At 45.2% G+C, this 26,824-nt stretch overlaps 2 protein-coding genes across 52 annotated transcripts in view; one reads left to right on the plus strand and one right to left on the minus strand.

The window, feature by feature from the left end:
- The window catches only part of LOC141410420 (ATP-dependent RNA helicase DDX3Y), a 1,065,346-nt gene that overhangs the window by 408,666 nt on the left and 629,856 nt on the right, over positions 1–26,824 (minus strand). The gene's annotated exons all lie outside the window — the stretch shown is intronic.
- The window catches only part of LOC141419674 (uncharacterized), a 78,481-nt gene continuing 51,675 nt past the window's right edge, over positions 19–26,824 (plus strand). For 16 of the 50 annotated variants that reach the window (XM_074062964.1, XM_074062966.1, XM_074062967.1 and 13 more), the window contains exons 1-4: positions 640–938; positions 1,205–1,283; positions 1,989–2,088; positions 9,309–10,953. In XM_074062964.1, the coding sequence (XP_073919065.1) occupies positions 10,680–10,953 (274 nt within the window). In that variant the 5' untranslated portion in view covers positions 640–938; positions 1,205–1,283; positions 1,989–2,088; positions 9,309–10,679. The other 34 variants (XM_074062984.1, XM_074062982.1, XM_074062986.1 and 31 more) reach the window with 20 other exon arrangements.

Raw genomic sequence — 26,824 nt, forward strand, 5'->3', positions numbered from 1 at the left:
AGAGCAGGAGGGGAGGGTGTTTTTCCAGCCCGGCCATCTTGAACTTGCACACTGCTTCCAGCCCTGAGATCAATGCTGTTTTTAAACGTTCAGGCAGTATGGTGCTGCTTAATAACCTGCCGAGAGGGGAGATGTCAGGTTAGGTAGTCTACTAACAGACGCCCTCCGCTCCGCCCCGCCCCCCTTCCCCCTTCCCTCCCCCCTCCATCCAAACCAACCCCCCCTTCCCCCCTCCATCCTAACCAACCCTTCTCCACCCCCCTTCCCCCCTCCATCCTAACCAACCCTCCTCCCCCCTTTCCCCTCCCCCCCATACAAAGAAATAACGCTAGGGGGAAGACAGCGAAACTGAGAGGCACACCAAGGAACTTGGAGTGATGGATTGGGGTACTGTCATCACGGGTACATGCGTGAGTCCAGACTCGTCAAATTGTACGTATTGAGTTAATATGCGGCTTCGTCTGCTTGGGCTCTGCCTTCTGACAGGGGGAAGCCCGGAACCCAAATTCTCGCTGATCAGACCTCTTCTGGCTCAGGGCCGCAGGGTATGCTGCACCGGAAGAGGAGGAGTTCATTTCCTCTACAGCGTTTCGTCATTGTCAGGCGACTCTTGTTCCGGTCGCGTCGGCGCCGGTACGTTGTTTCGGCCTTCCCGCTTCTTTCCTTCTCTAGATGTCCCTCCTCACGACCAGGGAGGATGGATCTCGTACTGCTTCCTGAAACCCGCCGAGCTCGGAGAGGAGTGTAGAGCTGGCGGCTTTACCGGAGTAGGAAGGCCTCTAAGGCCGTGGGGCTTGAGACGGCAGTCCATCCTTGACTACGCCGCCCCGCACGTCTTTTAGTAGGGTTATTTTTATTTCGACCCCTTTCGGCGCGTAAGACTTGGCGTGTAGAGCCCCGAGGACGCTCTGCCGACCAACACCAAGGAGTGCCGCCAGGTCTTTAAGAGGTTTGGGGGTTTAGCGGGTTCTCTCTTGTCCTGGTTCTGGCAGAAGGTACAACTTTCCATTCCGGGGAGTGGGGGTGTGGGTTGGGGCTAAATAAAGTAGCTTTGTTTCGGGAGCCTTAGGTCCCAGGTTGGGGGCTGGGGTGGTCGCAACTGGCCGAGGCTGAAAGGTCTTTCTGCTGGGAACGAAGAGTTAGCAGTTTCTTTTAGCGCTAAAGGAGTGGAGATTCAGCAAAAGTGTGCGTTGTCCTTTTCCAGGCCCGGGGCCCCCACAATGCACTTGAAGCGGGTTGCAGCTCCCAGGCACTGGATGCGGGACAAACTGACGGATGTGTTTGTGAGTATGGCTTATTTGCTCCTTAGTCATAAGTAAACTGTTAACAGAGCTACGGACCGCTTGCTGCTTCCCAGGAGCCCAGTTTGCCTTTACCCATTGGGTGAATTTTTCATTTGGGTCGCATCAGGTTAAAGTTTGCACAAACCTTTTTTCGTTTCATAAAGCGCCTTAAGGAAAACAAACGTTTAGGGCATCCGGTTCAGAAACTGGACCCCTGTGCCTCTTTGTCCCTCATCTTTGAATGCTGTTCTCTGATGCACATTTGTCGCCAACGACTGGGGTGTTCCATCATTTAGTAATTAACTGATGGAAAGCCTAATGCTTCCCAGGCATTCTTAGAGACCCTAATGGACCTGTTCCTACACAGAATGGTTTCAAAACCCAACAGCCACAAAAATCCACCTGTCTGTCTTTGAAGCTCATTGTCCTACAGGTGGAGAGAGAAGTTTCCACTGGTGATAAAGGTGGGCCAGGGAGGGAGCAGGGCAGTGGGAAGGGAATGGGTGTTAGGGTGAAGGCAATTATATAGAGGGCGGAAAGGGAAGTAGATAAGGGAATGGATCCTTGATGGTGTTTGTGGGTTAGTACTTCCAGGAGATCTGCCTGGCTGCTGCACTGGGGGAGATCGTTTTGCTGCTTGTCCAGTGTTGCCTTTGAAAGGCTGCCCAAGAATGACTCACCTGCTGCATCTTTTTACATTTTCAGGACTGAAGCTGGGCGTGGTGGCTCGTGCCTGCAATCCTAGCTTCTCAGGAGACAGAGATCAGGAGGCTGGAGGTTTGAAGCCAGACCGGGCAACTAGTTGGTGAGACCCTATCTTGAAAAAAAAAAAAAATCACAAAATGGAGTGGTGGAGTGGCTCAACGCGTAGGACCTTCCTTCAAACCCCAGTACCGCAAAAAAAAAAAAAAAAGGAAAAGCAGCAGTGGAAGGCAGCCAGGTAGCCACTTGCTCGTTGACAAGGAAAACATGGACAGCGGCTGCCTGCTAGAGTTCAAGTTGGTTAGTGTGCTAAGACTGGGAGCGAGGGAGCTGTGAGTGGTTGAAGCTATAAGAAAGGTTTGGACTCTGAAATGAAAAGTAGCCAGTGTAAAAAGAGGAAGAAGAAGAAACTCTGTGAGAAACAAGGTGCTAAAAATGCCAGGCCAGGCGTGGTCCTGCCTGGTGTGCTGGTACACATCTGTAATCCCAGCCAAGGCTGATTTAGAGGGTTCTGAGTTCAAGGCCAACCTGGGAGTCAAAGCAAGACCCTCTCTGGTAGAAGAATAAAATAAACAAAAGGCTTGAATTTTTTTTTTTTTCCTGTTTTGTTTCTTTTTTTTGAGAGCAGGAGTAAAGGTGTTGGTAGCACTTAGTAACTAATTTGATGGGTTGTTTGACCTCATGTTGGCACAGTTTGAAGGCCAGCTTGAATTCCAGGTGTTCGAAATCTATATCCTTTTTTTTTTTTTTTTCTGTTTTTTTCAGTTTTTATAGTAGAACTTTTATTAGCCTGCAAATAGCAACACTCATTCTGTGGCAACTAGTTTATGTATCATTTCTATGAGAGGCAAAGATGGAGTATGGCAGCCGAGATGGAAGAACGTGAAATTATTGTATTTGTCCTTTGACCTTCCCTCTCTATCGGACTTTCCCTTTTCCCCACCATCTGATTTCCTTTTTTTTTAATTTTGTGGTATTAGGATTTGAACTCAGGGCCTACACCTTGAGCCACTCCATCAGCTCTTATTTTTGTGATGGGTTTTGCTTTTAAGGTAGGGTGTCTCGAACTGTTTTCCTGGTCTGGCTTCAAATCTTGATCCTCCTGATCTGTGCCTCCTGAGTAGCTGGGATTACAGGCATGAGCTACTTGGCAGCCGGCTTTGTTTGTGTTCTTGATGGTAGCCATTCTAACCGGAGTGAAGTGGAATCTTAATGTTTGCATTTCCTTTGTGGTCAGGGATGGTGAGCATTTCTTCGTGTGTTTTTTAGCCATTTGGACTTCTTCCTCTGAAAAACGTCCATTCAGTTTATTTGCCCATTTCTTCATTGGCTCATTGATTTTTTGGGGTGGGGGGAGCAGGTTAGTTTTTTTGAGCTCCCTGTATATTCTGGTTAATAATTCCTCTTACAGATACATAGCTGGCAAAGATTTTCTCCCATTCTGTGGGCTGCTTCTTCAATCTGTTGACCATTTCTTTCATTGTGCAGAAGCTTTTTAGTTTCATGTAGTCCCTTTTGTCAGTCCTTTCTCTTAGTTGCTGAGCCATTTGAGTTTTGTTTTGGAAGTTATTGCCTATGCACATTAGTTACAGCATATGCCCTGCTCTTTCCTGCACTAATTTCAAAGTTGCAGGTCTTCTGTTACGGTTCTTAATCCAGTTTGAGTTGATACTTGTACAGGGTGAAAGACATGGATCTGATTTCAGTTTTCTGCATGCAGATACCCAGTTTTCCCAGCAATATTTGTTGAAGAGGCTGTCTTTTTTTTTTCTTTTTTTCTCCCCGCCCATCATATGTTTTGGGCACCTTTGTCAAAAATCAGATGGGCATAGCTGTATGGATTGATATCTGGGTCTTATTCTCTGTTCCACTGGTCTTCACGTCTGTTTTTGTGCCAGTGTCATGCTGTGTTTTCATTGATTCATTGATTCATTCATTTTAATTGCTGTGGCTCTGTAGTATAGTTTGAAGGTGGGTAATGTGATACTTGCAGTGTTACTCTTTTTGCTCAACATTGCCTTGCTTGTTCATGGTCTTTTGTGCTTCCAAATATACTTTAGGGTTGATTTTTCAGTCTCTGTGATGAAGGTCATTGGAATTTTCATGGGGATTGCATTGAACATGTAGATTGCTTAGATTGCTTTTGGTAGTACAGCCATGTTCACAGTACTGATTCTGCCAATCCATGAGTATGGGAGGTCTTTCCATCTTCTGTAGTCTCCGATTTCTTTCTTCAGTGGTTTATAGTTTTCATTGTAGAGGTCTTTATTCCTAGGTATTTTTTCCTAGGAATTTTATTTATTTATTTTTGAGGCTATAGTAAATGGAATTGTTTTCTTGTATTCTTTCTCATTGTGTTCATTGTTGGTATGTAGAAAGGCTATTGATTTTTGTAAATTGATTTTGTATCCTGTTACTTTGCTGAAGGTGTTTATGATGTCTAGGAGGGTTTTTTTTGTGTGTGTGTGCAGTTTTCCAGGTCTTTTAGGTATAAGATCATGTCATCTGCAAATAGGGATAGTTTGATTTTTTCCCTATTTGAATTTCTTTTATTTCTTCTTCCTGTCTTACTGCTCTAGCTAGGAATTCTAAAACTCTGTAGAATAAGACTGGAGGAAGTGGACACCCTTGACTCATTCCAGACTTTAGTTACGATGTTGGCTTTAGGCTTGACGTATCATGAAAGGATGTTGAATTTTGCCAAAGGCTTTTTCTGTGTTTATTTAGATGAGCATGTGGCTTTTTGTCATTGCTTCTGCTAACGTGCTGCTGTTTTTACTGTTGGTTTTTTTCTTTTCTTTTCTTTGCAGCACTGGGGCCTTCACTTTGAGCTACTCCTCCAGCCCTATTTTTGTGATAGGGTCTTGCAGAACTATTTGCCCGGGCTGGCTTTGAACTTCGATTCTCCAGATCTCTGCCTCCTGAGTAGTTTGGATTATACATGTGAGCCACTGGCGCCTAGCTGTGCTGCATTATGTTTAGTGTTTTGCGTATGTTGAATCACCCCTGCGTGAAACTGACTTGAATGTGGTACAGTCTTTTTGATATGCTGTTGAATTCTGTTTGTCAGTATTTTATTGAGGAATTTTGCATCTAAGTTCATTAAGAAGATTGGCCTATAATTCTCTGTTTTTGTTGGTGGTGGTGTATTCTTGTCTGGTTTTGGGATGAGTATAATAGTGGTTTTATAGAGTGAATTTGACAGCGGTCCTTCCCTTTCTATGTCATGGAAAAGTTTGAGTGTGTTGGCATTAGTTCTTCTTTAAAGGTCTGGTAGAATTCAGCATTGAATCCGGCAGGTCCTGGACTTCTCTTTTTTTGGAAACTATTTTAATTTTACTGCTTGTTACAGACTGACTCTGTGTGTAGAAATTTGTTTGTTCCTTCTTGATTTTCTGATTTATTCGAATACAGGTTTTCAAAGTAATGCCTAACGATTCCCTGGATTTCCTTGTGAGCTCCCCTCTTCTGTTTCTAATTTTATTAATTTGGTCTTTCCCCTTACTCATTTCAGTCAGATTTGCTAGGGGTTTGTCAATCTTACTTATCTTTTGATTTAGGCCCTTGTTTTTATTATTTCTCTCCTTCTGCTAGTTTTGGGTTTAGGTCGTTTGAGATGCAGTATTAGGGCATGTATTTGAGAACTTTTGTTCTTTTCTTTGTTTGGAGCTCTTGTGGTTTGAACTCAGGGCTCGTGCTTGCTAGGCAGGCATGCTGCCACTTGAACCACGCCTCCAGCCCCTTTTTCTCTTTGCTTTCACTGTATGGATTCATGGCTGTAAACTTTCCCCTCAGCACTGCCTTTGCTGTGTCCCATAGGTTCTGATAGGTGTGCTTTCATTTTCATTAAATTCCAGGAACTTTTTGATAACCTCTCTTATTTCTTTGATCATCCACTTATCGTGGAGCAGCTTGTTGTTCAGTCTGCAGGTGTTTTGGATATTTTCTGCTGTTTCTTTTGTTTTTGAGTTCTAATTTTATTGCATTGTGGTCAGACAGCATGCAGGGAGTTATTTTAATTTTCTTACTTGTTTAAGACTTGCTTTGTGTCCTAAAATATGATCTGTTTTGGAAAAGGTTCCATAGGATGCTGAGAAGAATGTATACTGTGCTGTTGCCGGGTGGAAAACTCTGTCATGTCCATTTGACTTACGGTGTCAGTCGGTTGTAAAGTTTCTTTGTTGTGAAGTCTGTATCCATTGTCCCAGTAGTCAGAGACATCTTGGAGAGCAGTCGTGGGTTTGTGATCTGTCTGTGTGATTTTCTGTTCCCCCTGCAGCCAGACCATAATCTTACCTCTGGGAGGCTGGGGCTGTTCCCCAGCTTTTTAAAGCCAGCAAGGCACACTGCTTAAGAATTCTTGGTGGGATCCTGTTACTCAGCCTTGTGGAATTCACTCCCTTTCCCCCACAGCAGTTACAGTAGAGTGTGACTAATGGTGGTGAATCTCTGTTAAGAGGGGAGAGGCTTAAGAACAGCCTCCCTTGAAAGAGATTCCTGGGTTGGACAGGGTGGTCGAATTCTGTAATCCTAGCAGTAGCTAGGGAGTTGGAGACCAGGAGGATCGCAGTTTGAGAACATCCCAGGCAAAAAGTTCTCCAGACCCTATCTTGAGTACCCAATACGAAAAGGGGCTAGTGGAGTGGCTCAAGTGGTAGACCACCTCCCTAGCAAGCATGAGGCCCTGAATTCAAACCCCAGTACTGCCAAATTAAAAAAAAAAAGTTTGGGAGACCCCCATCTCAACCAATGGCTGGGTGCTGTGGCTTGCGCCTTTCATCCTTGCTACCCAGGGAAGCATAAAGCGCAGCCCAGTCATAAAGCGAGACTCTACCTCAGATATAAGTACCTCAGAAAGGGTGGTTGGGTGGGGGGGGTGTGTGGCTCAAGGGCTAGAGGGCCTGCCTCACAAGCCTGAGTCCCTGAGTAAAGTTCAGGACCACATAGTGGCAGACCGTGAGCGTGTGAGGCTTTTGTACACACTGGAAGCAAATAGCCACAGGGCGGTATATGGCCACAGAGGCTGCAGGGGTGAAGGATTAGTTACTGTGTGGATTTGGATATCTTTAGCTGGCAGGCAGTCAAGAAGGGAAGAGAGAAGGGCACAGTGGGTGTCACTGGGGTGGTCCAGCAAAATTATTGGGGTTTATGTGGTGGAAATGTGAGAGAGTACTAGAACATATTACTGTGGGTGAAGCACCAGGCACAACCAAGATGTGTGGAGCATGGAGAGGTGTTCAAGGAAGCCAGGAAAGGTGTGGGGAGCAGTGGTAGTGGCAGTGGTACTTGGGCAGGGTGTGACAGAGAAGTGGGCTGGGAGGCTGGACTAGGATGTGAGCGGGAGAAGTGGTAGTTCCATGGTTGAGGGCTCTCTAAATTAATTAATGGAACAGCCTCTGTAAATTGATTAGTTGCTCTCTTGTAGTCCTCTTCATCAAGACAGGTTAAGTTAAGCTTAGCTTCTGCTGAACTAAGAAATGTCATCTGCTGAATCTGGGTAAGGGATGGACCTTATGAGGCCAAATTATCTGCCCTTAATCTTTCACAGGCACCTTGTCCATCGGTAGGTCGTCACAGGCTGCTGTTGTTGCTGCTGCTTCTGCTGCTGCTGCTGCTGCTGCTGCTGCTCCTCCTCCTCCTCTTCTTTCTTCTCCTCCTCCTCCTGTTCCTCCTCCTCAAGAGGAGGTATGCCTCTGGTATGCCTTGACAGGAGGTGAGGTAAAGAAAATAACATATTGGGTGTTTTGTTAGAATTGACAGCAAGGTTCCAATAGATGTCACATTCCTTGCTGGGTTCATGGGTGAGGAAAGAGTTCTGTGTTTATACTGAGGAAGGAAGCCAGATACTGGTTAAAACTGGGAATAGATAGGTTTTCATCAGTAATGTTCTGAGGCAACAGGGAAGAGAGTGCAGCTCGAACTGAATTCAATGTGAACTAGTGCACGAGTAAGAGCATTTTAAAGGGAAAAAGGAGGGAGAGAGAGAAGGGGTTCAAGTGAAAAAAATACCAGAGGGTAGCTGGCTGGCAGTTATCAAAGTTAGTCTCCTACCCTCCCACAAAGCCTGGAAGACAGAGGTCCTGTCTTCCACAGTGTTGGTGGGGGTAAACTATAAATTCTTTGGGCAGCCTTGAGTGTTCTCAGGTGTGCCATCTAAGGAGGGCTCGGGTCATCTGGAGGTGTTTGAGGCGGTCAGTGTGTGTTCAAGTTTTCCTATGGCAGGATTGGAGAATAGGTCAAAGGGCGGGCTCAGAGGAGGGCCCTGGGGCTTGATTTTGGTCAAGGAGAGGATCTTTGCCTGCCAAGACGGATACTGCTGTTTTCCCATTTTGTCTGGTGGTGACTTGACTATTTTCAGATACCCAAGACACATTTGGGGCTTGGTGGGAGGGTTGGAAAGGGGAGGGAGAGGTGTCGGCTCATACCCCTGTGGGGGAAAAGGTCAGTGACAGGTTCAGTGTTTCTTTCTTTGTGTCTTTGTTTGTTTGTTTGTTTCTTTCTTTCTTTCCTCCCTCCCTCCCTCCCTCCCTTTCTCCCCTTTCTCTGTTTCTTTTTCTTTTTCTGCGGCCCTGGGGTTTGAACCCAGGACCTTCACCTTGAGCCACTCCACTAGCCCTTCTTTTGTGAAAGTTTTTTGAGACAGGGTCTCGGGGAACTATTTGCCCGGGCTGGTTTCAAACCACGATCTTCCTGATCTCTGCCTCCTGAGCAGCTAGGATTACAGATGTGAGTGAAGGCCGGTGCCTGGCCTTTAGTGGTCTTTAACAGCTTTCCATCCTAGTCCTGTCCAGAAAGCAGGGGGGTGCTGGGCTTATCAGGGATGTGGAGGTTAAAGGGGTGATGGGGTGAGGGACCAGGCCTCTTTCCCCTGGGATCCAATCAGTTAGACAGAAAAGATTGACTTTCCTCTTCTGTCTCCTGTCCTCTTTCTTCCTTCCTCACTCTCTTCCTTCAGTCTGTTTTTGCATTTGGTCCCTTCTTTCTCAGAGTCCCAACCTCAGAGGCAGGACATCGGAGGAGTGGGAGCACAGAGGGAGTAAAGGAGTCAAGCCATTGTGTGGGCAGCCTCGCCTAAACAAGTGCCAGAGTTGTTTGTTTATTGGGTTTCCTGGTGTACATGGTAGGTTTGTGTGTGTTCTCCTCAGCCTCCTAAGTGCGTTAACCTGGGTACGGTATGGAATGCCCAGGGTACAAGAACATAAGAAGTGGGTAGAGCACTTCCTTTTTTTCAGCATTAATGAGGACTGGGCCAGGGGTTGTTGGTTTGTTGATTTCATTGAAATATTGGTGACTCCCAACATAATAAAAGGTTCTCCTTTTCAGCCTGCTCCTGCTGCCTAGGCAAACAGCATCTTTGCATTAGTAATCTCCATTCTGCTTGTTTGCGATCAGATGTCATCAGTGTTGAAGAAGACAGGTGAGCATGTCTGCCTGTTCGGTGACTCCAAGGGCCATTTTTGTTTGTCACCACATCGTAGCACAAGAGGCAAAGGTAAGTCATGTGAGTCGAGTGGGATGGACCTCCTGGTTTCCTGAGGCACCAGCCTTCTTCCTACTGCGGTTGTTTAGGCCAGATCCCAGGCATGTCTGCTACCTCTGGTTGTTGGTTAGGTTGTTTAGTCCAAGTGTACAGGTCCATTAAAACTGACATAAGAAGATATCTGATGAGTTTTCCATAGGAGGCTGTTTCTGGACAGACTGCTCGTCCTGTAGCCCTCTGCAGGACAGCATGCTTCAGAATAGGAGAAGGTTACAGTCCTGGAACGAGGTGGACGTGAGTTAACTCCTGACTCCCATCATTCATGAATTTTGTGACCTCAGTCAAAACTGTGGAACCTTCCCTGAGGCTCCATTTTCTCGATAGGTGGTGATAGTATGCTTTCTTGCTGGGCTCATAACAAGGTTTCAGTGAGCGTGTACTGCCTGGCACTTAACTGTGCTACCTGGCACTGAAGGGAGATAGATGGTCCCTGACTTGCCACCTCCTCCTTCCCTCTCCAAACTTAATATCCAAGGTCAAGGAAACTGCCAAGGCAGGTTTCTTTCTGTGTGGACAGGTTTCCTCTGTTGGGAACGCCTCTGTGTGAACCAGTGGAGTGACCCCTGAGTCACTTCTGTTCTCCCTGGATTTAAGGTCTTGACCTGTCCCTAGTCTTTTACACATGTAACCTTTGTTACATGCCTTGACAACGGACCAAATGCCACCTAAAGTGCTCTTTATCGTGTGAGTGAATTTCAGTATATTTTTTCAGATATTGCTTCCATTTCATTTAACTGGTCTGCCTTGCCTTTTTCTCAAGAATTCATTCTCTCCCTCTCTTTCCCCAGGGGAAAACACACTGGAACCCTTATAAGAGTTCCCAAGTCTTTTTGAATGTGGGTAATCACTAGATAGGGTGGGTGGGTGGATGACATTTTTTGTTTGTTTGTTTCTCTTTTGCCAGCATCTTTTAAGTCAGGGTCCCTTCTGTTTTCTCAGGTGGCTCCCGTGACAAGAGTCTTTTGTTTCAGCTGGTAGGACCTAGGCCTAGAATCCTGGAGGGTATTTGGCTGCCACCAGGGTGGAGCCTGTTGTGCCTAAGCGCTAAAAGGCACTCTCAACTCTGATGACTGGCATTTTGCTTTTCTAAAAGAGTTTGCATCTCAGAAAATGCCAGTGGTGGGTAGACTCTGTGAATTTCTGAAAGGGGAGAGATGGAGATACTTGGAGTGTCATATTTACTCACTGGCCCTACCGAACTGGTCAGCTGCCGTATTAAAGGCTTACATCTGGTAGCAGAAGTGCCAGGTGGCCACCTGGGGTTTGAGAGCTTCACTTTGCCAAAGCTGAGAGACTTAGGGAGGTGGTGGTTTGTTCTCTTGCTTGTTTTTTTGCTTATGTGTTTGCAGGTTGTTTCCCTGAGGGGACATGGAGGCTGGAGTGCAGGATTTCAGTCACACGAGAGAGCCTTCTCATGCACTAGCATAGGTTAGTGGGGAGACACAACATTGGAATGACCCCAAGAGGGAGGGGGAACTGAAAAAGGGGATCTCAGAAAAGCTAAGCCTGATGACTTTAAGACAGAATGTCCCCGTTTAACTACTTGGTATTAGTTGAAGGCCAACTGAGTGGCAGTCATTAGATTCTGAGATCCGGAGATCAGGTGTTTCTGGGGTTGCAGGTACAGGGGTGTGTGTGTGTGTGTGTGTGTGTGTGTGTGTGTGTGTGTGCAGGGTGTGTGCCGGGTGTGTGTGTGTGTGTGCAGGGTGTGTGCGTGTGTGCAGGGTGCGTGTGCAGGGTGTGTGTGTGTGCGTGCAGGGTGTGTGTGTGTGTGTGTGTGTGTGGCGGGGGTGGGGATGGTAGAAAAGGGGGAGTTTTGGCTGAGCACTGGAGAGGTGGGAACTAGGGCAATGCCCATTCCCACAATACCAAGCTGGGAGTTGATAAAGAAGACGAGGACCCATGGTTGAGTAATTGGCAGTGAGGTGAGGAGATTAGTGATAGGTCTAGATCTTGGTGAACTACATGGAAGTCTGGGAGAGTGGTAGGTAGGAGGACAGCTTAACATTTTGAGTCCAGCTTGCACTGGTGGAGTCTTCAGGTATTTAGGCAGTTACACCCTCGTCCACATGTATTGACCTTGACCCTAACCCTGATGTTTGGTAGGTAGTCATCCTCTCTGTACCTTTTGTCATCTTAGGCATTTCTGTCTGGTGGATGATCTTTTGTCATCTAAGGTATTTCTGTCTGGCTGCCCAGTGAACCTTAGAGACCTTTCAATACCCTGGTCAGCAGTCTGTGTTTCTTGTCTGTGTCCGAGTTCGTGTTCTCCTTCTACCTCATACAGTCAGGTCCTTCATAACAACGTCTGGGTCACTGCTGGGCCACGTGGTGATCCCACAGGATTATATGACCTGGTGGTGTCTTGGCTGTCTTAGTGTGTGTAAACACATCCATGGTGTTCCCACAACAAGGGCCACTTGGGTGTCTTATCTGCTGTAGCACCACACCTTGAATATTTTCTAGTACCTAGTCCTGTCTGTTGAGTTTGGTCTTTCTAGAACTTGTATACCTGGTTCAAAAAAGAGTGCCCCAAAATCTGTTCAGTTGTAATTTATACTGGCAGGGAAGGAGAAAGGAAGGATGTAGTTTTCTTTTTTCTTTGAAAGGAAAGCATTTGGTCATCCTAATTTTCAGTGGGTGTACCTCTGGCTTTTCTTTCCTTTGTGATTTTTGTTTTTGGCAGTACTGGGGCTTGAACTCACTTTGAGCCATTCCACCCGCCCTATTTTTGTGAATGGTTTTTCGAGATAGGGTCTCGTGGAACTATTTGCCGGAACTGTTTGCCTGGGCTGGCTTTGAACCACTGTCCTCCTGATCTCTGCCTCCTGAGTAGCTAGGATTATAGGCAAGAGTGCTGGCATGAGCCACTGGCACCCGGCTGGCTTTTCTTTTAAGAGTTCAATCAGCATAGTGGCTGGGAGCGAGCTTTTTTTTTTTTTTTTTTAGTATCGAGGCTTGAACTTGGGGCCTTCACCTGAGCTACTCCACCAGCCCTATTTTTGTGAAAGGGTTTTCGAGATAGGGTCTTGTGGAACTATTTGCCGGGACTGGCTTTGAACCTCGATTCTCCTGATCTCTGCTTCTGGAATAGCTAGGATTACAGGTGTGAGCCACCTGTGTCCAGCTGCTTTCTTGTTTTTTTTTTTTTTTTTTTTTTTAAGTTTCAGAACATGCATGGGGGATGGCGGAGCAGCTCAGGCAGTTAAGAGTGCCTGTCTAGCAAGCATGAGACCCTGAACTGTGGTCAAACCCCAGTGCCATCAAAACAAAACAAAAAAATGTGCATGGCTTTTGCTCCTCTGCTTAGAATCTAACCTCTTCACTGCACAGAGTTTGAGTGTGCAAAATGCAGTTAAGAAATGTAATGTTGGCAGTTTTTCACATTTGCACTGAGGAAATGCAGAGAAATTTAACAAGTCAGATTAGGAGAGCGAGTTAGATTTTTTTTTTTTGGTGGTACTGGGGTTTGAACTCAAGGTCTCAATGCTTGTTAGGCAGGTGGTCTGTTATGTGAGCTACTCCCCCAGCCCTCTTGTTTTCTTCTTAATGACAAGAATAGCACAGTCTACTGAGAGAGTTGTTGCAGGCATTACTGATTAAATTTTTCCTTAGGAAGATGCTCTGTCCATAAGAAATTTAAAGTTGGAAGGACCCAGTAACATGGATCGTAGCTCCTGTGGAATTCCAAGTTAAAGTGGACTGTGTTTTTCTCCCCCCATCTTGCAAACAGTGCCTTTTTTGTCCGCAGTGCTGGGGAAGAAAACTCAGGCATTGCCCATGCTAGGCAAGCGCTCTCCCATTGAGCTACAACATTAGCACTAAAGAGTGCTGTTTTTTATAACACTACAATGGGAAAACATTAGTGTTTTTATAACACTAACGGAAACAGAAAGCTGAAACTCCTTTCCAGACATGGAAGAAGTGCTGTCATCACATTACTTGAAGAATGTGCTGTGGGTGGGGGGGCGGAGGGGTGGTGGTGAGGGGGTGTGAGGGGAGAGGAAAAAAGGGAGTAAAGGAGATCCTTTCACCATACTAACTATGGAATAGCTACTAGGAGACCAAAAGGAAAAATGAAACAGCCCCCAAGGAGTAAGTCAGTCCCCCAGTTTATAAAGTAGTTCCAGTTTGAGAAGCTCAGGAACCAGTAGCTCATTAGAGTGAGCACTTGTAATGCATAAAAATTAATGAGGTGGCAAGAGCTATCGTTTTATCTCAGGGATTACTACATGATCTTTGCAGAGTTTTTCTTGCTTTGCTTTGTTTTTGTTTTCTCTTTGTTTGCTTTTTTTTTTTTTTTCCTTTGACACACTAGATCTCCCTTCTATTATAGTCCAGGCTGGCTTCAAACTTGGGATCTTTCTGCCTTAGGCTCACAGACACTGGGATTACATGTGTGTGCTGCCACTCCAAAATTTTTCAATCTGCTTGCAAGGTACATTGATGCCAAAATAGGTCTCTGGCCAACAAATACATCTGATAGGCAAATTAAGATTGATGGCTTTCTGTTGTTGACTGTGTCAGAACATAATTCGATTGTGTTATCTCACACTCTTCTACCTCGTTGGGTATCTCTCCTTATTTTGGGTTCCATCTCCTTCAAGGGTGACGAGGGTTTTTGGAAAGTTGGTTGGTGCTGTAGGCAGACCTGAAGGGGGAGTGAGGCAGTGTTTGGTGCTATGCTCAGTTTTGGTGACCAGCAAGAGTTGGAAATTATCTCGGTTTTGTATTTTTAATGGTGGTAGATGTAAACTAGTGGTGGCAAACAAACTGAACACTCACAGAAGAGATTATGAGGATGGGTGGAGACAAGCATGGAGCTTGAGTGCAAGGCAGTGCTCTCTCATCAGATTAACTACCTCTTAGCCAGGCCTTCACATGGTTCAAGTGGGCACAGAGCCAGGTGCTGGTGGCTCACGCCTGTAATCCTAGCTACTCAGGAGGCAGAGATCAGGAGGATCGTGGTTCGAAGCCAAGCCGAGCAAATAGTTCTTCCAGGCCCTATCTCGAAAAAACCCATCACAGAAGAGGGCCGGTGGAGTGGCTCAAGGCGTAGGCTCTAGGGTCAAAGCCCAGTACTGCAAAAAAAAAAAAAAAAAAAAAAAAAAGTGAGTACAGATACGCTAGGTTGGTGAATCCCAAATTTATCTTGACTGATTGGGTTAGTGAGGCTCAGATTCTGTGTGTGTGCAATGGGGAGTAGTCATTGCCGCCTTCCTGATAGTTGGGCCTTATTACCCCCAAACTTAACAGCAGCGTTGGATCTGTGGCAGTGGAGGTAATATTAGCTGGCATTCAGTGCTCTGCCCAGTCCTTTACATTCATTTATCTCGTTCTGTCCTCTCATCAAACTTGTTGGGGGTAAGAGTCCCCTATCTATACCTCCAAACCTGAAGGCCCAGTATTTGCACTTGGGGCGCTCTCATACCAGAGGGGGCCACTTTGCCGAACTTATCCCACTTTTCCAACCTTCTGTGCAGATCAGAAGCAGTGTACGAAGCAAGGTGGCCAACGTTGGTCAGCTCCTGAGAGCTGACCAAAAAAACTGGCTCCTGGAGTCTGAGGACTTCAGCAGGGTTACTGTCACTGGCGCCCTCCCCATCCCCCTCCTGCTCTGTCCGTTTTCACATTTACCCAAAATCTTGTCTGAGTTTGTGCTCAGTTTTAAGAGCGTGCAGCTTATGGTAACTTTAAAAATTTCTTAAGCAGATTGAAGAGTGAACCTACTAAGCAGTGACAGTTGTTGGGGAGCCTGTTGTTCAGCACAGATGGGTTTCATTTGTTTGAGATTGTGGAGTGTGCCATTAGAAGGTCCTAAAACATGCTTTCTGGGGTGGGTTGTGGTGGCTCACACCTGTAGTTCCCATCTACTTGGGAGGTGGAGATGGGGTTGGGGGGGTTTGCGTGTGGGGTGGGATTTTGGTTCCAGCCTGCCAGTTTTTCAGGCGTGCGCATGCGCACGCATGTGGTTTCCTGTCATGTCAGGGTGATGGATGGGTGGTTGTGCATGCTATTGAGTGGCAGCAGTGTTGACAAGTTAACAAGACGAAATAGGAAATAGATACCCGGGTATGCCGCCCAAAAGCAAGTGGAAGGGCAGGAGCTTGAACAACCAAGTGTCTAGGTGGCTGTTGGCAGCTGTTTCACCCATCCTGTTGGTAAAAGTACGTTTTAAGCAAGGGTGGAGTTCAGATTGATGCTGGGGCTCTGTGCAGCAGCCTTCTGTGAGTTCCAAGATGAGATCTGTTGGTCAGAAACAGTGTTACCATAAAGCAAATGATAGAGCAGGTGACCTGTGGCTGTCACTTAGACATACCATGAGATGAGCTTTTAACCTGTGAAAAGGGACCAGAGGCTAATTCATCTGAGTAGTACTCCTCCAGCAGATTGTGACACAAAGATTTCCCTCTCCACCAAGCTTCCTGAATGTCAAGAATGCCAAGCTTCCTGAATGTCCAGTATGTCATATTTTCAGCTCGTGTGTGTATGTGTGTGTGTGTGTGTGTGTGTGTGTGTGTGTGTGTGTGTGTGTGTTGGGGAGGACAGACAGCTGAAAGTGATAAGTGGTGGTTGGCTGGTCATTTTGTGTGGTTTCGCTTTCGCATCACAAGTAGGTCATCTACTTGTTACAAATGTGCAAAGTGAGGAGGATTACCATGGGCTCAAGAGAATCCCACTCCTCTTGATTGATGATGATCATACCATCAGTTATCCAGAGCCTTGAATCAAGGTGAACAACAGTGTAGATTGATTTAGGGAAGTTTTCTGTTCCTTGTTCTGGCTCCCCCTTCTCTCTTTCTTTCTTGCTGTTGCTCATTTCTGTTCTGTCCGTACGTTCGTGTTAGAGAGACCTTAGACACATTCGGCTCCCTCTGGAGAGGCAGAAGGTTGCCAGATGGTCTCTTGGGTTTGCAGCGGGCTCTTGGGTGCTAAGTAGTGGTGAAGTCGTCCTTTGGGAAGCATCGGTCAGCCCACTCTCTTTTGTGTGTAAGAGCTGTAGCTGTTGTTCAGTTGCCTACAGTGTGCCTACCTACAGTTTGTCCTGAGAGGGAAACTTCACATTTTGAGTGTAAGTTTCAGGTGTATTCCTTGGGGTGATGGTCTAATGGTGTCCAAGTGACCTTAAACTAAAGAAGAAAAGATCTCTCTGTAGATTTCCCTTCTCATCCTGCACACCCCATACTCTCCTGTGATGCTTCTTGTCCAGTGTTTGCTCATACCAGAGGTGCTGAGCAAGTAACATATTTTGCCCAGAGTCCTCCTCACACGTGACAGGTTGTTGTACTGTCCTTTCAGATGTCTGCAACCTAAGACTTCCTCAAAGTTTTTGTTTTAAAGAGCCCAAGCTGGTTGTCTTATCCCGGACTCCCCAGGCTGGGATTGGTGATTGTCATTTCACCACTGGAACTTTGCACCTGTGCTGCCTGTGCTCCTGGTAGTCACTGTTCCTGGAAATTTTAAGCTGCTCATTTACAGGGGCGTCAGAGTTTAAAACCCTCCCCACTAAGCAAAACGTTGAGAGAAGGGATATTAAAACTGGGTGGGTCATGGCTATGATGTCTAAGCCTGTTGGTTGATTTCAGCATGACCACGAAAGGGCCTCTCAGTGGCAATGCACAGAAAGTATTCTTTTCAAGGAGAAGACTCGAGTCACACTTGGAGAAAAAGAAAAAGGAAAGCATGGATTGGAAGAGACTTAAGTGAGATCTAGCAGTGAGTTACACACTTGGTCACTTTTCAGAGAGGCTTACCTTGGGGTATTGCAGGTTCAGATGATTTGGTGTTGGGCATTTGTTTCAAGAGTGATCCAGTACTGGCTGTGAGTTGAAAAATGTTGAAGTGGGCATGGGGGTGTTGCAGGGGCAGGGGGTGGGGTGAGGCATGGGGTAGCGTGTGGGCTGGGGTTATTTACACATACTATGAGCCCTTCTCTCAGCTTTTGCGTATGTAATGTACGTATGTGTGTGTGTTGGACTGGAAACCAGGGCCTCAAGCATTCTGACACTGAGCCACATCCTCAGCCTATTTATTTATTTAATACTTACTTATTTTTGAGACATGGTCTTGCTGTGTAGCCCTTGCTCATGCTGGCTTAGAAGTGGTGATCCCCATTGGCTTCAGTCTCCCGAGTAGGTGGGAGTATAGACATTCACCGCCATGGCTGGCAAGAATAATTTTTCTTTAAGTCAAATTACACTTCCTATTTACAGTTAAATGAAATTTTATTTTTCAGTTAGTTATTAAAAGGAGTTTCCAATGGAAGTTTAACATTACAAAATCGGTTTATTTTTTCTTCCACTTAACTTTGTCTATTTTAAACATCCATCTCTTTTTCTCACACTGAAAGTCTTGGTGTTTACTTATTTCCGTTATTCTTAATAGTTTCTTTAGAACAACCTGGGAGATACAAAAAAAAAAAAAAAAATCTCTGGAAGTTCTTCTGGGAGCTCTTTGTTCGTTTTAACAGTTGAGAAATAACTTCTTCAGTTGTGGGAAAAGACACATAACATAAACGTACAATCTTAACTCCTTGTTTAAGGGTACTGGTAAGGGCAGTTAAATTATAGTTGTGTTATTGTGGGATCAATCTCCAGAAGCACATGTAAAACTGAAACTGTGCCCATTAACAACGGCTCCCCGTTTCTTCTCTCTGCAGCCTCTGATAGCCATGATCCAGTTGTTTCTGTGAATTTGTGTCTTTTAGGCGCATCAAAGTCTTGTGAACAGTGTTTGTTTCCATGGTGACTGGCTCATTTCACTTTGCAGACGTCCTCGGGGTTCCTCCATGTTGTGTCATGCGTGCATGTCCTTCCCTTTCATAGGAAGGAAATAGCCCATCCCTGAATAGTACTCCATGGTGCGCATATGTCACATTTTCTTTATCCGTTTGTTTGTCTAGTGGTGGACATTTGGGTTGCTTCCCCCTCTGGCTTATTGTGACTTAACGCAGCTAGAAGGACAGCCTGCTTTGGCTTCTTTGGGGCTCTCTGTCAGAAGCGCAGGTTGGTGGATCCTACAGTAATTCTGGTTTTAACTGTCAGAGTCACCTTCCATGGTGGCTGTAGCAGTTCACATTCCTGCCAGGGGTGCACAAGACGTTCCAGTGCCTGCTCATCCTTGTGGACACTTTGCCATTTTACTCTCTTGTCGACAGTGGCCATCCTGACGGGTGTGGGGTCACATCTCATTGTGGTTTTGATTAGAAGTTCTGTGATGGTTAGTGGTGTGGATATCTTGAATGTCATATCATTTCTGGAGAAATGGGTATTGAAGTCCTTTGCTCAATATTTATTTGTGCGTACTAGTTGTACAAAGGGGTTTTGTTGTGATATGTCCATACATGCATGTAATATGCTGTGACCACACTCACCCTTCTCTTACGCTTTCTTATTCCCCCTCTTTTCTCCCCCCACAGTTTTCAGTGACTTTCCTCCTTCTGCTTTCATACATGCAAGTCAAGTGCTTCAGTCATTCAGTCATAACCACCTCCCATCACCCTGTCCTTTGTCTTCCCCATTCCCACTGGTCCCCTATCCCAAACAGTCGTCATTTACAGTCATGTGTTTTTGCTTTTTTTCTTCTTGTATTTTCAGTATATTTTTCTAATCTTCAGATATAGGAAAGGTCTCTCTCTCTCTCTCTCTTTTTTGCTGAATTATGAAATGCAATAGAAACGATCATGTGCCGAATGAAGAATCAGAACCAGTCACGTAGGAAAGGAATCTTTCTCATATTGCCATGAGTAGCAGTTTATAACAGTTTAGTCATGGAGTTATTCACAGCTGCTCTGTTAACCCGTCAAAGACTTTCAACCAAACATGTAGGATTGCTGAAATGAAGAAAAATTTCTAGTGCGAGTTGGAGAGAACTGATAAATCAGGCCTTCCTCCTCTTGGTTCGGTTGAAATTCAAAGTGATGATTGTTTTTCTGGGTTTCAGAAACAGCTCTTCACAGCATGCAGTGCATGGGAAAGGTCTTTAACTTTCTCGCACTCACCCTGTGCTTTCTGTGAATGGTACTCATCACCATATAGTCATTGTTTATCTCCTTCCATCGGTGAAGTGGATTCTTCCTGCCTTGCCTAGGAGATGCGCCTTTGCATCTTTCTGGCCCCTGGGTTCTCAGTCAACCTGAGACGACAGTGGTTGAGACTTTGAGATTCCCTGGGCTGGCCAGGCAGTATGAATACCAAGTGACAAGTTATTGGAAGATAGGGTTCTTTTGGGTTCATGCTTTGGGAAGGTAAAGTGCTTTGGGCTCCAGCTAACTGTGGCTCTGCCTCTCCCTTGTCTTGCAACTGAACCCTGGGTTTTGATTTCTATTTCTCTGTCTTTGAGAGGCTGACAGAGATTGAAAGGACATAGTCTTGCTACAAAAGGCAAAAATCAGTTTCCATGCCCTCAGTTCCCCTTGGGCCTTGTTGTGAGTCCAGAAATTCCCTGCTTTCTTCTTACCCGTTAGACTGCCGAAGGAGGACAGACTTATTTTTGCTTGTTTGTTTTTGTAACTGAAGTGGGGTTAGAGCATGGCGACCTCGTGCTTGATAGGTGCTCTGTGATAACTTGAGCAAGGCTCCAGCCCTGGAGTGTAATTTTTTTGGAGCCACACCTCCAGTCCATTTTGCTCTGGTTATCTTGGAGATGGGGGGAGGGGGGGGTCTAGTGAACTATTTGTGTGTTCCCCCCCCCCCACTGAAACTGGCCTCAAATCGCAACCCTTCTAATCTCAGCCTCCAAAGTAGCTCATGAGACACTGGCGCCTGGCTTGAAGAGTACATTTAAGTGATACTTTTACACAGCGTTTGTGGGAGTTTCTTTTACCCCAACGGTGCTTCGCCTACCGTTAGCAGAGGTTGTTTAATTGATAAGTGTTGCTGGGTATCATCCCGTTTGTTGAATTGGACACTCACTTTCCAATCTCATCATGTAGCTGTCCCTTTCACTCTGTGTGTCTCGTGTAGGAGAAAGGACTTTTCTCTCATTTGGTGGAGGAGGTGCAGAGGTTTAAAGGGTACTCAATTCATTTAGCCAAACTGTATTACAGTCCAGGCTTTGCACATGCAGACCACTGTCAGTGCCAGTGTAGGTGCTGATGAGGTGAAACCTGAATGTCGAATTCTCCTAGGTACTGAGAACACTTTCTGCCTGCAGACTTTTTATCGGAGGGCTGTCTGATAGCCACATGTGAAAAACAGAGCCAACACACTCAATGTGAGTTAGTCATTGAGTCTTTCTTTTTTTTTTTTTTCTTTTTTTAACAGTGGTTTGGGAGTGAGTTTTTCTTGAGGCATGCTAAACCGAGGTAAACAAAACCTTGTAATGCATTAGCCTGTCTCCTTGACAAGGTGGTCTGTGCCCTGTATGTTACATGTGCACTTTATGATGTCTCACCCAGCCTCTTTGACTAGATTAGAGTTTGGGGAGGGAGGGCTGTAGGTTCTGCATGGTTGTTGGATGCTTCTGTGATTAAACTGCTTTTTGATTAAGTCTTGCTACTTGCCTTTGACTTAGCAGGAATGTGAAATGATTTGTGTTTCTTACTTAGTACAAGTTGTCCTTCATATACAATATGTTTTCTTGGCATAGAAAATTAATCAGTTGAATTGAAGAATAGCAAAAATAAGTCCAGAGAGGGTGACCTAGCCTGTTCTTTCATGTGCCCCAGACAGGCCTGGGACTTTGGAAAATTCAGCCTCTTAATAAGTAACAAGACTGTATCCGTCAGCAGCCCATTGAAGGGCATCTTGTTATTGTTTGATCTCTTTTGTGAGAGCTTGAATTCCCTCTTTCCCCTTCCCTCCTCCTCTCAGAGACCTGCTAATCTTCCCACGTAACCTACCTATCTCTCTTCCCTGTCACTGTGGTTGACCCCAGTATGATTATTTACTCAGTGTTTAAAGAAGTGTTGTGGGACAGGCAGTGCAGGGGATGGTTGCAGTTACCAGACTCTTGAGGGGCTTCCTTCAGCAGTGTTGATGCGGTGGGCATGGTGGCTGAAGCCTGTAATCCTACCTACTTGGGAGGCGGAGAGCCAGAGAATTCCGGTTTGAGGACAGCCAGTATAAGAGGCTCAGGACACCCCATCTCAACCAGTGGCTGGGTGCAGTGGTACGTACCTGTCATCCTAGCTACTTGGGAGAGCACAAATGGGAGGATGGCAGTCCATGTCAACCCAGGCATGAAAGTGATAGCCTATTGCAAAAGTAACTAACACAGAGGGTTGGGGACATGGCTCAAGTGGTAGATCGCCCATCCATCCACTGAGGATGCGGTAGCACATGCGAGGCCCTGACTTCCATTTCCAGTGCTTCCCCGCCGACCCCCGAGGAAAAAAAAAAAAAAGAATGTTGAGCATGCTCTGATTCTCCAGTAACATTCATTGACACAGTGACCTCAGTTTATGAATAGCAGTTTTGGAATGCTGCCCAGTTTTTCCTGGTGGATCCTTTTGTGTTTGGGGTTTTCTTTATGTATTTGAAGAGATCATATGTGCATGTGTGTGCGTGTGCGTGTGTGTGTGTGTGTGTTGTACAAAAGGGTTTCATTGTGATATTTCTATATAGGCACATAATGTGCTTTGATCAAATTCATTCCATCTTGCTTTCTTAGCCTCTCACTTCAATTATAATTTATCTCCTTCTTCACCCTTTTCTCTTCCCCTTCACATTGTTCCCCTCACCACCTAACATTCCCCCTTCTTTGTTCATGTCCTTGTTTTTGTTCTTTTTATTTTAGGTCTATTTACGCATATGAGAAAAAATGTGATACCTGTCTGGGTTGTTTTGCTTGGCACGATGATTGGTAGTTCCATCCGTTTACCTGTACACAGTATAATTTTATTCTGTTTTTTTGGCAGTAGTGGAGTTTGTTTTTTATTTTTTTGGTAGGCCTGGGGTTCGAACTCAGTTCTTTGCACGCTTGCAAAGCAGTTTCTCTACTGCTCGAACCACTCTTCAGTCCATTTTGCTACGGTTAGTTTTGGAGAACTTTTTGCCCCAGCTGACTGACCTGTAACCATGATTGTCCTGATCTTGGCCTTCCAAGTAGCTAGAATCACAGGGGTGAGCCAAGCCACACTGGAGTGAAGGTTTACACTCATGCTGGCTAGGCAGGTGATCTACCAGTAGAGACATGGGAAGCTAAACACAGGGATACTAGAATTAAAGTGGCCTCACAAACCAAGCGAAGAGAAGAGAGGGATCACATAGATAAAGTCTTGCACCAGCAACCAACAGATGTCTCCATAAATACAGCAGAAACATACAGGGTGAGATGAGAGATTCTTCAATGAATTGTGCTGGCAAAACTGGATGTCAGCATGCATCAGATTGAAATTTGACAGGTACGCTGCATCTTCTCAAAAAAAAAGAACTTAAACGGATGAAAGACCTCAATGTAATACCTGGAACTCTATAGCTACTTGAAGAAGACATAGGGGGATAACTTCAGGACCTTGGAATAGGCAGTGATATTTTGGAAAAAAAAAACAAAAACAAAACAACCCAAAACACAGGAAACAAAAGCAAAAATTGACAAATGAGCTTACAACAAACTTCAAAGCTTCTGCACAGCAAAGGAAACAATTGACACAGTGAGTTAGTTTAGTTTTTTCAGGGACCTCCATTCTGATTTTCATAGTGAGGTGAGATGAAAGTTTAGTGTGATTTTTTGATTGCATTTCCTTTATGGCTAAGTGCATTGAAAGTTCCAGCCTCCCTCCCTCCCTGCCTTCCCCTCTCTTCCCTCCTTTTCCCCTCTCTTCCCTCCCTTCCTCCCTCCCTCCCGCTACTTGTACTTCTTTTGAGAACTGTCTATTCAGTTCACTTGCTAGCTTATTAATTGCGTTATTCCTTCTCAGTCCTGTGTCAGATGAGTAAGTGGGAAAGATCTGCTGTTTGTTGGCTGTCTCTTCATTCTGGCTATCATTGTTTGCTTGACTACAGAGTTTTCTCGTTTTGTTTTTTTTTTTTTTAAACTGATACTAAAGCTACAACAGTTTTGGTATATTTTATTTTTTATTGTTCTGCAGCTGTTTGGCTTGGGAGCACAGCAGTTCAGAAGCTAGTGGTCTATGCCAGAGTCCTGGAGATGGTGTCTCGAGGATTATTTTCCCAGGCTGGCTTTGAACCTGGATCCTCCTGATCTCAGCCTCCCAAGTAGCTGGGATTACAGGTGTGAGCCACTGGTGCCTCGCTTCCATTTGAATTCTTGAGAGCTTGTTTCTAGATTGTAGCAGTGGAGTGCAGCTACTCGTGTATCTTTGCCTGAAGAATGGGTCTCCTCTACTGGGGAAGGCCAGACCCTTTGACCAAGTGTGTAGCTTCAGGAGAGGCACGCATGGAGCACTGAGGAAGGAAAGGAACACCTGCCTAGCCAGCCAGATTAGCGATCAGTGCAGTGACAGATGTCACAGCCTGATTGCCCTCACAGCCACCCCTTTGAATTGCTTTTTGGGCATTTTATCCATAGACAGTTTTTGGTACGACTTACAGCTGTCATTTTGTTCATTGTCTTCTAGTTGATTTGAATAGTTTTTATTCTTGTTTGACATCTCTTGTTCATCTTGCTGTTTGATTGTTTATTGCAGGATAGCATTTTCTTTTCTCTCTCTCTCTCTCTCTCTCTCTCTCTTTCTTTTTTTCTTTCTTTTCTTTTTACTCTTTTTTCTTTCCTTGTTGGCAGTTTTTCTGTTTGACTTATTGGAGTATGGATTTCCAAGATTCCTGTTTCATTCTTTGTTACAGTCTTTGGATCTTGTTTTTAGTTTCCTTGATATTTGTTGCTGGAGAGTTACTTTGATAATCTCATTTTTACATGTTTCTTGCATTCCTGTGTTGAGATTTGTCCATCTGGTGCATAAGCCGTATTTCTTACTTTTACCAGTTGACCTTCCTATTGAGTGGGTTTTCTCCTGAAAACATGACTTGGGATTTTGATTTGTTATGCAGTGTTGGCTTTGATTCTTACTGGTCCCTGATTAGTGAAATTTGGCATAGCAAATACATACTGCAGCTTCAAAGACCCACTGTTCCTGTGCGACATCCAGGAGAGGAGATATTCTAGCAGTTCTGGTAGATGTGGTGCAGACAGCAGTTGGTATGGGTGTCTGGGTGCACCCTGTGTGGCTGCTGTTACAGTGGGTGTGTTTTAGCCCTATCATGTTACCTTAATTTCCCCAGGCACATTTGAGGCTAGCTCTTCAATTAGCAGGTGCCTGTGGCACTGGCAACACTACTATGGTTAATAGCAGTCTCAGGGATTCTCCTATGACCAAATCATTAGGGTTGGTCCCCAGATAGGGCATGGAGACCTGTGTGGCAGGAAATACAGCGCCCTCTTCCTGGTGTTCACATATAGTCCTGTTAGCCGCCCACGGTCAGAAACAGTGGCAGGAACTGTGTAGGTCAGTGGCAGCAGGAGTTGTGGTATTCTCTGCTGCTACCGTGGTAGTGGCCACCTGGGAGCAGGACCTCAAACAGAACCAGGCGTAGGTGAACTCAGCCCCTCTAGCTCTGTGCACTCAGCAGTGGGTCTACAGCCAGAGCAATAAGAGGGTCTCAGGTCTGCCTCCACAAGCTCAAGTGTGTTGGTAGTGATGGGAACCATGTCCTGTCAGGAACTGGCACCTGAGGGTGGTGCAGGGGGAGGGGCAAGGAGACTTTCAGTCTCCTTGATGCTACGTCTTGATGCTACATCTGCCTTCAGTTGTAGCATCAGCAGAAATCCACACGTAGCTGGCCATTCTCTTGGTCTCAGAGGGCAAGCCCACCATTTTTTCTGGTTCTCAAGGGTAGTGCCCTCCTTTTCCCTCCACGTTGTAATGTCTGTGGCCTACACTGCAGGACACCCAGGGAGTTAAAATTACTGTTGTGCTGCTAGGGTTTGTGAGGCAGCCTCCCCCCAGACAAGTGCATTGGAATGTCTGTGGAGTACAAGAGACTGGGGATATGCAGGGATTTTTCTTTTAAACTACTGGAGCAAACCAAATTTGGACAGTAGTCTCCTTCTTAAAATGGTTCCTGGGTGTAGCACCCTGGGGCTTCACGGGAAATTACGTGAAAATTCTTTTCAAGGCAAGGATGAGGTGTAGACTTCAGATTACTTATGTCAGTGGGTTGATGCCTGTGAGGTATTTGAATTTTCCGGTAGGTGAGACTGTGAACATCCACACTGATGAGAGTTTACTGGGACACTCATCCACTCACTTTCTCCGACAGAGGGGAGACTCCTTTCTCCCTAGGCTATGGAATCGAGGTGGTAGATGATGAGGTATTTTGTTTCTCTTGTTAAACTGTTCCAGGACTCTCCATTTTAAAAGGTGCCAGTCTCTCCCTTGCTGATCTCTAGAGTTATGCCATGATCATTCACCTCAAGGGGTATAGTCATTTGTACCCCTTGACTGTTTGGTTTTGTGTGTGTGATGGAAGAGGTGAGTGCTGGTTGTCTGTTCAGCCATCTTGGATTACTCCCAATGTATTTCCTAATTTTCTCTGTACGTGTTCTGTCAATCACTGATAGTTGATCAGATAAGTACTCAACAATTATTGTCGAAGTGGCTATGCCCCTTCCATTCTCTGAGTTTTGCTTCATATGTTTTGGGGCCTTGTTGTTCAGTGCATGTGCGTTCTTAATTGTTATATTTTCCTGATCATTATGAAAAAAACAATCACTTTTTTTATGTCTTAGATAAAATAACGTGTGACTACTCACTCAAGTTCTATTATGTTCTGTTATGTTTCACATTAGCATTATTTATCTTTTTATCCTTTTATTTTGTCCAGTTTGGACTTTTGAATTTAAAGTTTGACTCTATGGCTATCATATAGTTGTATCTTCTTTTCCTAAAAATTGAGTCTGCCTTTGCTTTGTGTTGTTTAATCCAGTCACATCATCGGTGGTGTTGATGTGGTTGGATTTCTACTTACCATTCTGTGATTTGCTTTCCGAATGTCTCATCTGTTTTGTTCCTTCTTGTTTTTTTTTCTTTGTAATAATTTATGTGTGTACTATCTTAATTTTGTTGTTGCTGTTGTTGTTTTTTAAAAACACTATATTTTGGCTTTACTTTCTTAGTGGCCAATATGGATTATGATACACATTTCAATTTGTCAAGCTTTACTTCATTTAAAAAGTTCCAAGATGGCGATGACAGACGTGCACCATAGTCTTGCATCTCCATGAATCTGAAGTAAAGCCTAAGGTATGTGACTACAAGGAAAGGTGGGCGATTTAGAAAGGGCTGCATTGGCACTGCTGTGAAACAGTGCTGGTGACCAGAGGAAATCAAGAAATACCA

The sequence above is a fragment of the Castor canadensis genome, chromosome X (genome assembly GCF_047511655.1).
Source record: "Castor canadensis chromosome X, mCasCan1.hap1v2, whole genome shotgun sequence".
Lineage (NCBI taxonomy): Eukaryota > Metazoa > Chordata > Mammalia > Rodentia > Castoridae > Castor > Castor canadensis.